At 39.2% G+C, this 17,363-nt stretch overlaps 1 protein-coding gene across 4 annotated transcripts in view; it reads left to right on the top strand.

Annotated features, from left to right (window-relative positions):
- The window catches only part of LOC133638338 (scavenger receptor class B member 1-like), a 32,586-nt gene that overhangs the window by 13,569 nt on the left and 1,654 nt on the right, over positions 1 to 17,363 (top strand). For 2 of the 4 annotated variants that reach the window (XM_062030857.1, XM_062030856.1), the window contains exons 2-13: positions 3,831 to 3,991; positions 4,056 to 4,197; positions 4,261 to 4,464; positions 6,400 to 6,495; positions 6,738 to 6,853; positions 6,924 to 7,090; positions 7,170 to 7,288; positions 12,115 to 12,188; positions 12,316 to 12,367; positions 12,474 to 12,623; positions 16,312 to 16,362; positions 16,635 to 16,698. In XM_062030857.1, coding sequence (XP_061886841.1) covers positions 3,831 to 3,991; positions 4,056 to 4,197; positions 4,261 to 4,464; positions 6,400 to 6,495; positions 6,738 to 6,853; positions 6,924 to 7,090; positions 7,170 to 7,288; positions 12,115 to 12,188; positions 12,316 to 12,367; positions 12,474 to 12,623; positions 16,312 to 16,362; positions 16,635 to 16,698 — 1,396 coding nt within the window. The remainder of the gene's footprint in view (positions 1 to 3,830; positions 3,992 to 4,055; positions 4,198 to 4,260; positions 4,465 to 6,399; positions 6,496 to 6,737; positions 6,854 to 6,923; positions 7,091 to 7,169; positions 7,289 to 12,114; positions 12,189 to 12,315; positions 12,368 to 12,473; positions 12,624 to 16,311; positions 16,363 to 16,634; positions 16,699 to 17,363) is intronic. The other 2 variants (XM_062030859.1, XM_062030858.1) reach the window with 2 other exon arrangements.

Below are 17,363 nucleotides of genomic sequence, written 5' to 3'. Positions count from 1 at the left end.
AATATCGGATATCGGCAAAAAAGCCATTATCGGACATCTCTAAACCTGATTATTGTGAATGATTAGTTCCAGTGTAGACAAAGTTGTCGATATTGTGGTTCCGTGGTCTTCACAGGAAGCAAATACACAGTATCTAGTCTGCAGTTGCTCCTTCTGGAGACACTGCCCTTTAGTGTTTTAGAAGAGATTTACAAATTTGGCGCCACCCTCCACGGAATAACTACAAATCAAACAAAATGCCGTCTGGATTGACGCAAGATTATATTCCAGCCTTAAGTGTGTGCGTGCTGACACACTCAACATGCTCCTTCGCTCTGTAGCATGGTAGCATGCGGATGAAAAAAAAGTACTGGTATTTTATAGGGGTGTAACGGTACACAAAAATTTCGGTTCGGTACGTACCTCAGTTTAGAGGTCACGGTTCGGTTCATTTTCGGTACAGTAAGAAAACAACAAAATATAAATGTTTTGGTTATTTATTTACCAAATTTGTAAACAATGGCTTTATCCTTTTAACATTGCGCACTGACTACGTGCGCTCTGAATACACACTGCTGATTGGCTGTTACCGCTCTGAATATGCACTGCTGATTGGCTGTTACCGCTCTGTTTGTAACCAATCAGATGGTTGTGTGGGTGGGACAATGCTGGGTGCTGTGTAGAGTACTGACAGAAACAGAGGCAGAATGAAGCGGAGGCGGCTACTTAATATGTTCGTGTGGAAACTCGTTCGTGTGGAAACTCGTTCGGTACACCTCCGAACCAAACCGAAACCCCCGTACCAAAACGGTTCCATACAAATACACGTACCGTTACACCCCTAGTATTTTATAAGGCCGTATAATATCGTTTTCAACTAATTAGTAGCACGGTACTTTATTAGTACCGGTATACCGTACAACCCTACTGCGCGATGTCTGCTGTGGTTAGGATGCAGACTGATAGAATGGTGCTATAGTCCTGTTTCGATGAAGAATGACTCATAATCCTCGCGGCGAAAAAAAGGGGAGGAACCAAGCGCAGACCAAGGTCTTTTCGCTAGGGATGTCCGATAATATCGGCCTGCCGAAATTATCGGCCGATAAATGCGTTAAAATGTAATATCGGAAATTATCGGTATCGTTTTTTTTATTATCTGTATCGTTTTTTTTAAATTATTATTATTTTTTAATTTTTTTTATTAAATCAACATAAAAAACACAAGATACACTTACAATTAGTGCACCAACCCAAAAAACCTCCCTCCTCCCATTTCTTTCTGTTATCAATATTCTGGTTCCTACATTATATATCAATATATATCAATACAGTCTGCAAGGGATACAGTCCGTAAGCACACATGATTGTGCGTGCTGCTGGTCCACTAATAGTACTAACCTTTAACAGTTAATTTTACTCATTTTCATTAATTACTAGTTTCTATGTAACTGTTTTTATATTATTTTACTTTCTTTTTTATTCAAGAAAATGTTTTTAATTTAGTTATCTTATTTTATTATTTTTTTAAAAAAGTACCTTATCTTCACCATACATGGTTGTCCAAATTAGGTATAATAATGTGTTAATTCCACGACTGCATATATCGGTTGATATCGGTATCGGTAATTAAAGAGTTGGACAATATCGGAATATCGGATATCGGCAAAAAGCCATTATCGGACATCCCTACTTTTCGCATCGTTCTCACCATTTCCGGGTCTAAATTGGATGCCAAAGTTTACCAGTTTGTCGGAATACATCCTCGTCCTTCTACTATCTAGGTGAGAGGCAGGATTTATGATCTTCTAAAATTTGGCTGACTGCAGCCTTAGTCCTCACTGAGAGATCGGACCATCTCCTTCATTTTAGGGCACTCATGTTCCAGTTTTGCACACATTTCCAATAATTTGATAAATGTGTGAATTATTTTCACTGTTTCTTATTAGAAAAAAACTGCATTAATATACATAATGTAAAGATGCATCAATAATTGATTTTTAATCGAATCATAGGTTCTGAATCTTGAGGTGCCTGAAGATCCTTCACTTCTCTTTTCTAAAGTACATCTGTACTGAAGATATGGGCATCTACATCACCAATATGATTTGCCTGAGTGGCTGCACAGGACATATTTAAAAAAAAATTATATATATATTTTTTAATACATTTTATAAAAATCTATTAATCGCAAATCACTCAAACTTTTTTTTTTGACACCAAATACACAACAGCAGATACCAATAGGTAAGATAAGGTGTTTTTGCATAATGAGGCTTTAAGTATGAACAGTTTCATAAACTCGATCTTATTTAGTACATTGTTTGACTTCTTTGCTTAATCCAAATCCATTTCATTATTTAATTCCACATACTGATATACTAAATGTATTAAGTTTTGTACGCGCATACAAAGGCTCAGAAAAGATGTCAATATTAAAATATGAATTGAAATCACTTTTCGGCAGGCACTACGTTGTAGTTTTGAGATTTATTAAACAAAACAAATAAAAAAGACATATCTATGTTTTAGACTTAGACTTAGACTTCCTTTTTATTGTCATTCAAATTTGAACTTTACAGTTCAGATAAGAACGAAATTTCGTTGCATTAGCTCATGGTAGTGCAGGATAAAAAATCAATAAGGTGGAAGGTATAAATAAATAGATTACTGTACAGATAAATATATTGCACTTTAGGTTTTAACATGTTAACAGTACGTATAGTGCTATGATATAGGTTAAGGGTGTCAAACTCATTTTTAGCTCGGGGGCCGCATGGAGGAAAATCCATGACTATTAAAATCATGGCATTACAACTAAAAAATAAAGACCACTTCAGATTGTTTTCTTTGTCTTACTTTGGCCAAAAATAGAACAAACACATTCTGAAAATACTACAATAAAAATATAGAACAAAATACCGGCAGCGGTAAAGTTTAGATCCATGAAGGAAATAAGCAAGTGAATGAATGTTTATAACTGAATAGATTTACAAATGCATGAACATTTTTCTTCTGTATTATTTTTTTAAATGAATTAACGTTTATGCCAACCTTTTTCCAAAACACAATATAGAATGTGAGATACAACAGGATAATGCATGCAATTATAATTTGTTTTCAAAACTGTTACAAAAAAGTGGGACTCCAAAAATGTACTCTGGGACCCCATTTTTATGACTTAATGGGGTCCCTGGGACCCCATTTTGAAAATTCCTAGCACCAACACGGATGGATTATTGGTGCGTGCAAAACAACAGCAGCAGGAGGCTGTGGCCTGCGGGCCGGTTCTAATACTAATCAAATATCATCCTGGGGGTCATAGATAATTCATTCGTGTGTCGGATCTGGCCCGCGGGCCTTGACTTTGACACACAGGATATAGGTGATCCAACACTTAAAGTGCATTTAAATGAATGCAGTGTAGCAGGACCATCAGAATTATACATTTCACACTTAATAAATATTACGTGCATAAAAGACAAACAATTAATATTGTATGTGCTGTCGCTTCAAGCTTCTAAGTAGGAAAGCACAACATCAGATCAATAACAGTCTGTTACAATCTCATGAATACCATAGAAATGGCCAACTCTGTCATTTTCCGGACACGAAAACCCAGGCGTATCATAACCAAAATCAAATGTATGTGTTGATGTCCTAGTTCATTGTTTATAACACAAATGTACACTTTTCAATGTTCTTCTAGTCAGACAATATTTTAGGTCCAATAGATGGAAAGTATGTGAACAAGGAGACATAATGAACCTAAACGAGCAACACACAAAAGTGTGTGTCTAGGGGTCATGGTGTGGCGTGTACTAACATGTGCACTACCTGTCTCTTGTCTCAAGAACACGGTGATCGACCCCAAGAACAAAATGACCTACACCATGTGGAAGGACGTCCCTGTCCCCTTCTACATGTCCGTGTACTTCTTCAACATCCTGAACCCCAAAGAGGTCCTGAATGGCGAGAAGCCGATGGTGGAGCAGCGAGGACCCTACGTGTACAGGTGAGACGCTGACACACATTTTTTTTTCAACGATGTCATCGTCACAAGCTAAGTGTCTTGTCAGGAAGCGCATTCAGAAGGAGAACGTCACGTTCCACGCCAACAACACGGTGTCTTACCGCGAATACCGGAGCTACTACTTCGAACCCGACATGTCGTCTGGGAACGAGTCCGACGTGGTCACCATCCCCAACATGCTGGTCCTGGTAAGTCGGCTTGGGGCCGGGGGGCGTCTTGGCGCGTTGTGATTGACTTGTGTTGTCCAACAGGGGGCGGCGGTCATGATGGAGAACCTTCCCTTTGCCGTGCGCCTGATGATCAGCGCCACCTTCAAGACTTTCAAGGAGGGACCCTTCCTCACCAAGACCGTGGGCGAGCTCATGTGGGGCTACGACAGCGGCCTCGTAGACTTCCTCAACAAATACCTGCCGGGAATGCTGCCCAGCTCCGGTAAATTTGGACTCTTTGCCGAGGTGAGCATCCTGGGACGTCTGTGTTTTGTCTTGATTAGTTTATTCAGACATGTCATTTTTCCGTCTATAGTCGGAAATCCGTCTTTTTTATCTCTGTAAAAATATAAAAAAATATTTTCCGTTTTTTCCGACCTACAATGTGTGTTAAAATCTTGATCCGTCTCTTTACCATACCTGCCAACAACTACAGATTTCCCGTAATGAGTACGGTTTTTGAAAATCCAGTGGTAAAAAGTACGGTTTTCCATTAAAAATGATTAACTTAAAAATCGAAGCTGTGTACATTTCCCAGTAGCTTGACAGTAGTCTCGCTACTTTTTAAACAAGTAGCGATTCCCGTAGTTTAGCTGTTTTTAGACCCATGTAGCGGTTAGCTAAGCTACATGCTACAAAAGAAGAGAAAGAGAGAAATTGACTAGTGCAACTCCACGGGCAGGGGACAACATATACGGGAAACATCAGTGATGATTGGTTGGTTTACGTATAAGAAAATCCATGATTGGTTGGTTTACTATGATGAGTCACGATTGGTTAAGGTTAGGGCAAAACATTAGGGACAGGCCAATCAGAGGCAAGATAGGGCGGGTTCATGGAACCAGGAAGTGAAATCACAACAGACATCCCAAATGACGAGGAGAGAGTCAGAGAAGAGAAGAGGGAATATTCAAGGGGTGATTTATATATTAAAATACTCGTGGAAGATGGCAGAGGGATTCTCTTCCTTAGATGTTTCTTTTAGCGATGTAGACCACGCCCAGGAAACCCACAATGTGTCTACTTGGCCACATTTGGACAAATGTATGCGCCTGGATAAAACATTCTTTTGACTTGTTTACCATGTAAGCACAAATCAAAACTGTTCTCGACATGCAAGGGGTGGAATACACATTTAAGAACACACATGATTGTGGCGGACACGTTTGCTACAGTACATATAGCCTGTCTAAATGTTACATTTCATTTTCATTGGTGTTTTACAACAAGACAGTAGCTGACATTTTGTTCATTATTTCTACTCTTTATATTTTGACATTGAATAGTTGAATCATTTTGAATGTAATGTGTAAATAATGTCAATAACTAGATGGACCATCTGTGGCTGTGAAGTGAACACTAGTAAGGTTGTAAATACTGTATTGAGTAGGCTAACCCATGTGGTTCCTGTGGATGTGAACACAAGTTGTAGTTACTGTAGTGACTGAAACAGACACGGTGATTCATTTGGATGAATGGGGTTTGTATTTATGTCAACTCTCTTGATCAATTTTCAATTACACTACCGTTCAAAAGTTTGGGGTCACATTAAAATGTCCTTATTTTTCAATGAAGATAACTTTAAACTAGTCTTAACTTTAAAGAAGTACACTCTATACATTGCTAATGTGGTAAATGACTATTCTAGCTGCAAATGTCTGGTTTTTGGTGCAATATCTACATAGGTGTATAGAGGCCCATTTCCAGCAACTATCACTCCAGTGTTCTAATGGTACAATGTGTTTGCTCATTGGCTCAGAAGGCTAATTGATGATTAGAAAACCCTTGTGCAATCATGTTCACACATCTGAAAACAGTTTAGCTCGTTACAGAAGCTACAAAACTGACCTTCCTTTGAGCAGATTGAGTTTCTGGAGCATCACATTTGTGGGGTCAATTAAACGCTCAAAATGGCCAGAAAAAGAGAACTTTCATCTGAAACGCGACAGTCTATTCTTGTTCTTAGAAATGAAGGCTATTCCACAAAATTGTTTGGGTGACCCCAAACTTTTGAACGGTAGTGTATGTAAACACTGAAACCTCTTTAAATTGTGCTTTTTTTTTGCAAATTTTTTGCATGTTCAATTGCAAAAATTGAACATGCCCCCAGACCCCCGGCTTATTTTCAGTCTTTTTCATTAAGTTCAAATCACGCGAACGTGCTCTTTCACCCTCCTGCAGTTCAACAACTCCGACACGGGCCTGTTCACCATCTTCACGGGTCAGGACAACATCAGGAACGTGCACAGGGTGGACTCCTGGAACGGCCTGACGGAGGTGAGACGTCATCAAGGTGCACAAAACGATCATTTCCTGTCATTTGGACGTCTTCAACAAGAGGGCAAGGTGGACGTCATGTCATGACCACAGGATGAGTAGGCAGGATTGCTGACTCAGCATGTCTCCTCTGGATGTTTAGTTCATTAAAAACATAAACAGGATATTTTGATGGTATGGTAATAATGATGCTGTGATTACATAACATGATGAAACTAGATGAATGTTGTGTGTGTGATTAGTTGGACTACTGGAGGACGCCGCAGTGCAACATGATCAACGGCACCGCGGGTCAGATGTGGCCCCCCTTCCTTACTAAGACGAGCACGCTTCCTTTTTACAGCCCGGACGCCTGCAGGTACGCCACTTGTTTTGTCTTTTTTCCATTTTGTATTATTATTATGTTTATAAGCGGCCTGTGGTGCCAGGTCCATGGAACTGGTCTACCAGCGGCCTGGTAGCATTAAGGGCATCCCCTTGTACCGCTTCGTGGCCCCCAAGACGCTCTTCGCCAACAGCAGTGACTACGCTCCCAATGAGGGATTCTGTCCCTGTCGCCAGTCTGGCCTGCTCAACGTCAGCAGCTGCCGCCACAGTAAGTAAGACCGACCCGGGCGGGCCTCTGCTTCACGTAGACAAATGGCACTCTCTTGACACCCCGCCTTCTTCTTCAGAGTCTCCCGTCTTCATCTCTCATCCTCACTTCTTCAACGCTGATCCGGTTCTGCTGGACTACGTTCAAGGACTCCACCCTAATGAGGACGAGCATGGACTCTTTATAGACATTCACCCTGTGAGCACACACACACACACACACACACACACACACACACACACACACACAAACACACACACACGCACACTTGGGCGCTGATTCTTCTGAGAACTTTATCAGAACAAAGAAATGTGCTCAATGATAAAGACAGCAGTTTATGAGGACATGAAAAACTGATAAATGCGTCATTCAGACTTTGTATTTTGGATCTGGGTTATAAGTCCTTCAACATTGGGTAACCAGTGCAGGTCAAAGGTCACTCAGGCTCTTTCCTAACATATAAACACTTTTAAAACTATGTCAAGGCCTCCTTTAGCCCTACACACCAGCGCTGCCGACTCTCCAGAATTTGGCCGGAGACTTCCGGAAATTGCTCGTCTCCTGACATCCTTGACCAGCGTTTTTGAAGAAGTCATATTATGCAAAATCAACTTTGAGAACTTACCGGTACCTGATTTGTGTGTTCGAGATCCCCATAAATCCCGAAAATGTGAACTCAAACGATGGACGGATGGCGGAGATATTTATAAAACAATCTTGCCTTTGTAATTCGCCCCGACGTGTGACTTTTCCCAACGTGTAACGTCACCGGATTTCTCCATACAGTGGAACCTCGATTTACAAACTTAATTGGCTCTTGAACAGGGTTCGTAAATCACAAAGTTCGTATAGTGGAGCAAATTTCCACTGAAATAATTTAATATGTATAATGTGTTCCACTCTCGACAAAAGTCCCTATTTTACTTAAGGATTGTACACTTTGAACTAGGGTTAAACGGTATACCGGTACTAGTATAGAATCGCGGTACTAATGAATCAAACACGGTACTATTCAGCTTGAAAAGTACCGGTTCGCCATATTATTATTATTTTTTCTACAGTCGTGACATTGCTGGTTTTACGAGCAGAGGAGCGTGTTCAGCAGCGCACAATCACTGAGTACTTACAAGCAGACACAGTGTGTAGACAGAAAAGGGAGAACTGTTGCATTTTGGCTTAAAAAGTAAAGATAAAGGTGAAGTTGTAACACTGAAACGTCCTCAGGAAAAGGTGCTTTTAAGACATGGCTAGTTAGCTAGCAGCTAACATCCATCCGCAATCTGCAGTGTTTTAGCTACTTCTAAATCACTAATACTGGCCTCCATGGCAACAAATAAAGTATGTTTGTTACAAGTAGCATTATCACTGCAGGACGAGGAAGAGCTAAACACCGTAGGAGGATACAACAGCTCACCGGCATCACAATGTAAACAAAAGCCATGGGTGGATCTACACCTGACATCCGCTGTAATGATACCAAGTACAAGACCGTATCTACGCGATACTACTATGATTAATTCGATATTTTTTTATCGGCACAAAATCTTTTTTTCTTTTAAATTCATATTATATTCATTAACTCAGGAAATACGTCCCTGGACACATGAGAACTTAAATTATGTTCAATGTATGATCCTGTAACTACTTGGTATCGGATCCATACCTACATTTGTGGTATCATCTGAAACTAATATAAAGTATCAAACAACAGAAGAATAAGTGATTATTACATTTTAACAGAAGTGTAGATAGAACATGTTGAAACAGAAAATAAACAGATATTAGCAGTAAATGAACAAGTTGATTAATAATCAATTTTTACAGCTTGTCCTTTATAATTTTGACAAAATAATAGAATGAAAAATGACACAATATGTTACGGCATACGTCAGCAGACTAATTAGGAGCCTTTGTTTACTTACTAATAAAATACAAGTTGTCTAGTATGTTCACTATTTTATTTAAGGACTAAATTGTTCTTTGATTGCAATAATAAACATATGTTTAATGTACACTAAGATTTTTTGTTAAAAATAAAGCCAATAATGCAATTTTTTTGTGGTCCCCTTTATTTAGAAAAGTATCTAAATATATTTTGGTACCAGTACCAAAATATTGGTATCGAGACAACCCTACTTTGAACACAATAGAGTGCTACAGTATACAGTACTGTATGTCAACCAAACATAACAAGGAGGTGATAAATGAACTATACATTAAAAAGTCAAAACAACAACAACGCCAAGTTGAACTGTGCTACATGCGCTGCTCTGCCAACACGTCCACACACAACTTAAGTCCTTTTGATGTCCTGTCAAACAATCCGAAATCACAAAAATCCTTAACTTAAACAACCACATTGCTACAATAATAAAAAAGGAAAATGTATTTCCAGTAGGGCTGCAACTAACGATTAATTTGATGATCGATTAATCTGTCGATTATTACTTCGATTAATAATCAGATAAAGGAGACAAACTACATTTCTATCCTTTCCAGTATTTTATTTTTTTAAAAACAGCATACTGGCACCATACTTATTTTGATTATTGTTTCTCAGCTGTTTGTACATGTTGCAGTTTATAAATAAAGGTTTATAAAAAAAAAAAAAATGAAAAAATTGCATCTGCGCATAGCATAGATCCAACGAATCGATGGCTAAATTGATCGGCAACTATTTTTATAATCCATTTTAATCGATTTAATCGATTATTTGTTGCAGCCCTAATTTCCAGTTCATAAAGCTGATTCTGACTCTCATTAACATCGGCTTGTTCCTCACAAGAAGAGAAACCAGCCAACAGAGGGAGAGAAGGGATCCCGGTTTGTATCCGAGGTGCCGCTGTGATATAAGTCCGCTTTGGCATATTTTTTTTTCCCGGAAAGTCAGTTCTCATCACGATTAAAAACTTGCTGTAGTGGGAAGTCGGCTTCCTCAATCTCTTAAATACGAGCAAGCACAAAATGTTTTCTAATGGAGTCCAGGGTCCACTGTATATGCTAGCGGTTTACCTGGAGATCTTTGCACAAGTCTGCCAGTCCAACAGTGTAATCAATAAGCTCCTCTTTTGCCTCTATCCTCTTGTTGTGTGGCAGAATGGCTTGTACGTGCACATGCATCCTACGCATTTGTAATACAAAGTAGCGTATATTTCAAATGTGTATCTGTCGGAATACTCCATATGGGAGCGCTAAAACTGCAACTGGGACAAGTTGCAGTCAAAGTGGAGGCATGTAAACAAGACCGCCTACAAAACGGTGCATCCTGAACATAATTTATGCAACATTTTGACCAAAGAACCACCATTACATGATATATAGACCACAAGGAAGGGTTTTAAATGAAGAAAAACATGATATTATGACTGCTTTAAACAGCAGAGCGCTTCTGTCACACCTGTGACTTTATGACTATACTGTACATGTAGTTCATACAGTGTGTTCAGGGGATCTACACTCGATAGCAAACACCAAATGTTGGCAACTGCGACACACACACAGAGAGTTAATCGGCCTGTGGTTGGAGATAAGGTAATTGGTCATATCTTTATAGCTTCAATAAAACAATTCATGTTAACGATTACAAGAACATCAATTCTGAGAATGAGGAAAATGCATTCGTTGTTGTTGTTTTGCATATTTTATGACTACAGAACAATCTAAAATGCAATCTGCTCAGGCGTCTGGTCCACATCCACACCTCATTTTTCAGAAATAATCTTTTAAGCCAGGGGTGTCAATCTCGTTTTCATTGAGGGCCACATGCCAGTTAATTAAATATGCAGTACAGGCCAAAAGTTTGGACACACCTTCTCCTCATGCAATGTGTTTTCTTTATTTTCACAACTATTTTCTATTGTAGATTGTCACACTCTTGGCATTCTCTCGATGAGCTTCTAGCACACCTGTGAAGTGAAAACCATTTCAGGTGACTACCTCTGGAAGCTCATCGAGAGAATGCCAAGAGAGTGCAAAACAGTAATCAGAGTGGCTATTTTGAAGAAACTAGAATATAAAACGTGTTTTCAGTTTTTTCCACTTTTTTTTGTTAAGTACATAACTCCAGATGTGTTCATTCATAGTTTTGATGCCTTCAGTGACAATCCACAAAGTAAATAGTCATGAAAATAAAGAAAACTCATTGAACGAGAAGGTGTGTCCAAACTTTTGACATGTGGAGGCATTTGCGGTCTAGACGTATCTCTTATTTGTGACTGCCATCTACTGGTTACACTTATCATTTCACCATGTACCAAATGAAATCGCTTCGAGGTCAGTAAGCACAACCAGAATTATTCCGTACATTAGGCGCACCGGGTTATAAGGCGCACTGTCGAGTTTTGAGAAAATGAAAGGATTTGAAATGCGCCTTATAGTCCGGAAAATTCGGTACATGTACTTTTTTTCAGTCAAAATGGAAAGTTGATTACATTTAGTAAGGAAAGACGCATATTAATTTCAGGCTTTCGTGGGCCACATAAAATGAAGTGGGGGGGCCTTCAGTTTGACCTGTGCGTTAAGGAGTTATAAAAGCTTTACTATTCAAGTCATATGTTTATGTTCCAAGTGTAAAAAGCAGTGTTACTATAGTAGTATAAAAGTGTCAACGTTGGCATGATTTTAAAGTCACAGTTTACCATTCTCAACTGTCGTACAAGTGTAAAAAGAAGCAAAGCGTCGTTAAAGCGAGGGGAGAGTTGAGGTGAGTTTGTGAACGGTGCGACTTAAAGAAAATGTAGCGTTGGTGCTAACCTTTGTTGTGAGTCGTTCAGTCCACACATGCGTTGAGGCCAAGTGGTGTTTAGCGAGTGAAACATTTGTAAAGTCCATTAGCGGACAACGTGAAGGAAGTCGTAATCAAGCAGACGTAAACTTCAGGGCCTAAAGTTTCCTGTCTGGGCACGATACGTGTTTGCCTCCATGGGAACACAATTGTTCATTGGGGGCCGCTCACCAGACCCTCAGCTGGAAGGTTTGTGCGTCCCGTGTGAGTCGTTAAAGGTGTTGTGTGTTTGTCTTCGCAGCAAACCGGCGTTCCGCTCAACGTGTCCATCCGCCTGCAGCTCAACCTCTACATGAAGAGAGTGTCAGCGATTACGTAGGATCAATTCCCTTACCTCTTGTCTCGCCTTTAGTTGCATTGTTAGCTTCCATTCAGCTTGTGCCATCAAAGACTTCCTGTTGGCGAGCTTGGCACCTAACGTCCTCATTCCTTTTTCTCCTAGAGAGACTGGGAAGATCGCTGAGACCGTGATGCCAATGATTTGGTTTGAGGAGGTGAGCCGCCACAGGAAGGACTTCCTTTCAGAACTTTCATAGAAGTGCACATAACTCTTCAAAGTAGACATTTTAACAGTGTCTTTGTTTCACTTCCTGTCCACAGAGCGGCTTCATCGACGGGCCCATCCTTGACACCTTTCACACCAACCTGGTGGTCCTGCCCGCCGTCATGGAAGTCATGCAGTACAGCTTCATCGCCCTCGGACTCGCCACCATCATCATTGCCGCCTTGGTGCGCCACAGACTCAAGAAGGTAACCGTGTGTGCACGTGTGCTTGCATGTTCCACCTGCATGAGCGTTAAGTCATCCCCATGGGACTTACTAATCCCTTTAAGTGGACTGGATGTGAGTTCCATGGTCTCACAGTGGTCCCCGCAACATGTCAGTCCTCCACCATAGTTCAATGTGCGCCTGCCATCCTAAACACAACCAGGGCTCTGTCTCAAATGGAATACTTCCATCAGTATGGTGGTACAGTGTACAGTCTAGTCCTGTCCCAAATCCAAAATGTTCTCTTTTTAACGGTAAATTGCAACCACTTAAGTTAGCCTCTCCCCCCACCGCTGATGGTGACTATTGGGGACGGGGTGTAATTCCTGTACAGCAGTGTTTCTTATACTTTTCTCATCAAGTACCACCTCAGAAAACACTTGGCTTTCCATTTTGACCAACATTAAAATACAGTAGCGTAGTAGGCCTAAGTGTTCACTCAAAACAAGGCAGGTCTTTCATTTGAAAAGTTTAATATTTTTGGTCACTAACATTACACACGGTTTGAGCAGTAACACTGTGTTTGAACATAGGAAAATAATACACTGTACTTCAATAAAATACAGTAGCGTAGTAGGCCTAAGTGTTCATGAAAAACAAGGCAGGTCTTTCATTTGAAAAGTTTAATATTTTTTGGTCAGTGTAACATTACACACAGTTTGAACAGTAACACTGTTTGAACATAGGAAAATAATACACTGTACTATAATAAAGTACAGTAGCGTAGTAAGCCTAAGTGTTCATAAAAACAAGGCAGGTGTTTGAAAAGTTTAAACATTTTTAGTCACTAACATTACACACAGTTTGAACAGTAACACTCTGTTTGAACATAGGAAAATAATACACTGTACTTCAATAAAATACAGTAGCGTAGTAGGCCTAAGTGTTAATGAAAAACAAGGCAGGTCTTTCATTTGAAAAGTTTAATATTTTTTGGTCAGTGTAACATTACACACAGTTTGAACAGTAACACTGTGTTTGAACATAGGACAATAATACACTGTACTTCAATAAAGTACAGTAGCGTAGTAGGCCTAAGTGTTCATTAAAAACAAGGCAGGTCTTTTATTTGAAAAGTTTAATATTTTTGTTCACTAACATTACACAGTTTGAACAGTAACACTGTGTTTGAACATAAGACAATAATACACTGTACTATAATAAAATACAGTAGTGTAGTAGGCCTAAGTGTTCATAAAAACAAGGCAGGTGTTTGAAAAGTTTAGACATTTTTAGTCACTAACATTACACACAGTTTGAACAGTAACACTGTGTTTGAACATAGGACCATAATACACTGTACTTCAATAAAATACAGTAGCGTAGTAGGCCTAAGTGTTCATAAAAACAAGGCAGGTGTTTGAAAAGTTTAAAAATTTTTAGTCACTAACATTACACACAGTTTGAACAGTAACACTGTGTTTGAACATAGGAAAATAATACACTGTACTTCAATAAAATACAGTAGCGTAGAAGGCCTAAGTGTTCATGAAAAACAAGGCAGGTGTTTACTTTGAAAAGTTTAATATTTTTTGGTCAGTGTAACATTACACACAGTTTGAACAGTAACACTGTGTTTGAACATAGGAAAATAATACACTGTACTATAATAAAGTACAGTAGCGTAGTAAGCCTAAGTGTTCATAAAAACAAGGCAGGTGTTTGAAAAGTTTAAACATTTTTAAGCACTAACATTACACACAGTTTGAACAGTAACATCTTGTTTGAACATAGGAAAATAATACACTGTACTTCAATAAAATACAGTAGCGTAGTAGGCCTAAGTGTTCATGAAAAACAAGGCAGGTCTTTCATTTGAAAAGTTTAATATTTTTTGGTCAGTGTAACATTACACACAGTTTGAACAGTAACACTGTGTTTGAACATAGGAAAATAATACACTGTACTATAATAAAATACAGTAGCGTAGTAGGCCTAAGTGTTCATAAAAACAAGGCAGGTGTTTGAAAAGTTTAAACATTTTTAGTCACTAATATTACACACAGTTTGAACAGTAACACTGTGTTTGAACATAGGACAATAATACACTGTACTTCAATAAAATACAGTAGCGTAGTAGGCCTAAGTGTTCATGAAAAACAAGGCAGGTGTTTTATTTGAAAAGTTTAAACATTTTTGGTCACTAACATTACACACAGTTTGAACAGTAACACTGTTTGAACATAGGACAATAATACACTGTACTTCAATAATGAGTGAAATATTTGGCGTACCAGGAGATGGAGACGCGTACTACTAATGGTTTGGGAATCACTGCTGTAGCGTGTACTGCTATTAGCGGTACCAGTGTAGTACACATATGTACTAAATGACGATGTTAGTATACGACTGTACCAATTGAGACACATCCAAGCTATGTCATGCTAATGTCAGTGCAATGCTATGCTAACATCATCCCTAGGTACATCCAACTAACTTATTCATGACAGAGAAAATGTTATGGACAGGCTAAGTTAGGCTCAGATAAGTGGCTCTAAAGCAGGGGTTCTGAACATTTTTGACCTCAGAGCCCAACTTTTACACTACAGAGGGGCCCGGGTCCCACTCAAATATGAACACTGAATTAGTCGTCTTACTCTTGATTTTAATCACATTGAATAATTATATCTAACATACTTACAGTTTCCAACTTTGTCAAATGTCATGAAACCGTGTTTATAACAAAGATTATTATTTATTCAACACATAAACCTTCGGTGTAAGTCAGGCTAATTATGGGGGAAAAAGTACTAACCGAATATACTGTGTAAGAATAACTGACAACCTGTATTTACCAACAAATGTGCTAAAATAAACTAAATGAATAATGAATATGTTTCTTGACTAAACTGTCAATACAATTAAAGTGCAAATGAAAATACAGCTTGACCACTTTAGTCATATGTTTTTGCGCTTAAAAAACGTATCTATGACTTTAGCTCCAGACTTCTTCTGTTTGTTTGAAATTGTCATTACTACAACAAGTGGTGGAAAAGTGTATTACAACTGAGTTCCGCATACGGACCACAGCTGACAAAGATATTTTTGGCGGCCCTGTAGGGGGCGCTCATAGCCCAACAATGGGAAGTGAAGCTGTATTTTCACTTGCATTTCATTGACAGTTTCTTCAGGAAAACTTTATATTATTTTTATTATTATTATTGATCCTAAATTACCTATAGTTTATTTTTTTTAGCTCTGCCTTAATTGTATGTAAATGTATTTTTTCAAGCATTTTTTGAGTCCTTTGATGTTAATCTTTGTGATAAACACATGCCTTCATATCATTTGACAAGGTTTATTCTGTTAACCTGCAAGTAGGCGGATATAATTATTGAATACAATTCAAATCAAGAGTAAGATTACTAACTCGGTGTTAATTTTTGAGAGGGGGACCCCCTGTAGTGGAAAAGTTGGGCCCCAAAGTCGAAAAGATTTAAGAAGTACATAACAGCCCTGTGAGGTTTTTTATTTATTTATTTTTGAAGGAAATACAATGAGGTTTTTTTCTATTTCTCTTAAGTTATTTATATTTTTTTGGTATCAAGTCTGTTCTTTCTAAAAAGTCCGATAAAAATGAGGTTTTAAAAAAAGCAGTCAGGTGATGATGTAATGACAAGTGTCAAAGATGCGTCTATGTTTGTGTTTCTGTGTGCGTGCACACTTGCAGAACAGGGTTTTGGAGATGAGTGCGAGCACCAAAGTGCTGCAGGAGTCTGAGGTTTGTAAAGCGCCGAGTTCTGAATGGGGACACGGTTCTTGATTCGTGACTGAGATCATCTGCTCGTCAGATCAGCCAATACCGATTGAATTGATCGCCACACTCTTTGTCAATCGTCACCGTTGTCATCCCATGTTTGACGGCTTTATCCAATTAACCAATCAACACGGCCTCAAAATCACCCGCATGGACGCCGGCTAACCGCCTCCCGCTTCCCCCGCCCTGTTTGCGCATCGTTTGCTCATGTTTGAGAGGCTGTGGTCATCTTTTAGGCGTCCTATAAAGAGCCCGCTTGCAACCGGGGCATTCCGGAGAAATACACTGCGGGTAATTCAGGTGGGTGTCTGCACACACACACCATATACACATGAGTCTAAAGTCTGCCTTGTTGGACGTTATTATACGAGCATATGTGGTCGTGATGGTTCCGATCGTGTTGCCGTGCGTTCTGACTGACCCAGACGTATGCAGGCGCTGTTTTTAATTAGCCGCCGGCCAGCACGCACTTCCTGTGCTGATGTGGTGGAAATGAAAAGAAGAGGAAATTAAAATGTCGGATGAAGATACAATGTTTGGAATGTACCACGTCACTCTTCACTATTACATTTGCCGTGTTATTATTCCTGCCCCTCAATCATTAAAGGAGCCATATGTAATAAATTATTGTCAAGTCATCGTTAAATGAAATCATCTTATTTTCCAATACCTCTATAACTGATAACAGTAGTTCAGCCGGGATATACTCATTTAAAAATGTTATTTACAGCCCCGAAATCTTATTGTTTTAATTTCGACGCCCCACCCTCTACAGTTTGACTCATTAGAAAGTCCGTGAGTGTGTCACATCCAGGTTGCCAGTTACGCACCGCCATCTTCGTCTGGCTACTGCCACTGGTAAAGTTACTAAACATGTCAGACCTTAGTCAATCTGAAGGGCTTCGTTACCATTCTCAACTTATTCATGACAAAGCCAGGAACAAAACCAGGATTTGTAAGCCTTT

Source organism: Entelurus aequoreus, linkage group LG21 (genome assembly GCF_033978785.1).
Source record: "Entelurus aequoreus isolate RoL-2023_Sb linkage group LG21, RoL_Eaeq_v1.1, whole genome shotgun sequence".
In the NCBI taxonomy this organism is placed as follows: domain Eukaryota; kingdom Metazoa; phylum Chordata; class Actinopteri; order Syngnathiformes; family Syngnathidae; genus Entelurus; species Entelurus aequoreus.
The sequence above is the reverse complement of the archived record's forward strand: the minus strand, read 5'-3'. Positions and strand labels throughout refer to the sequence as shown.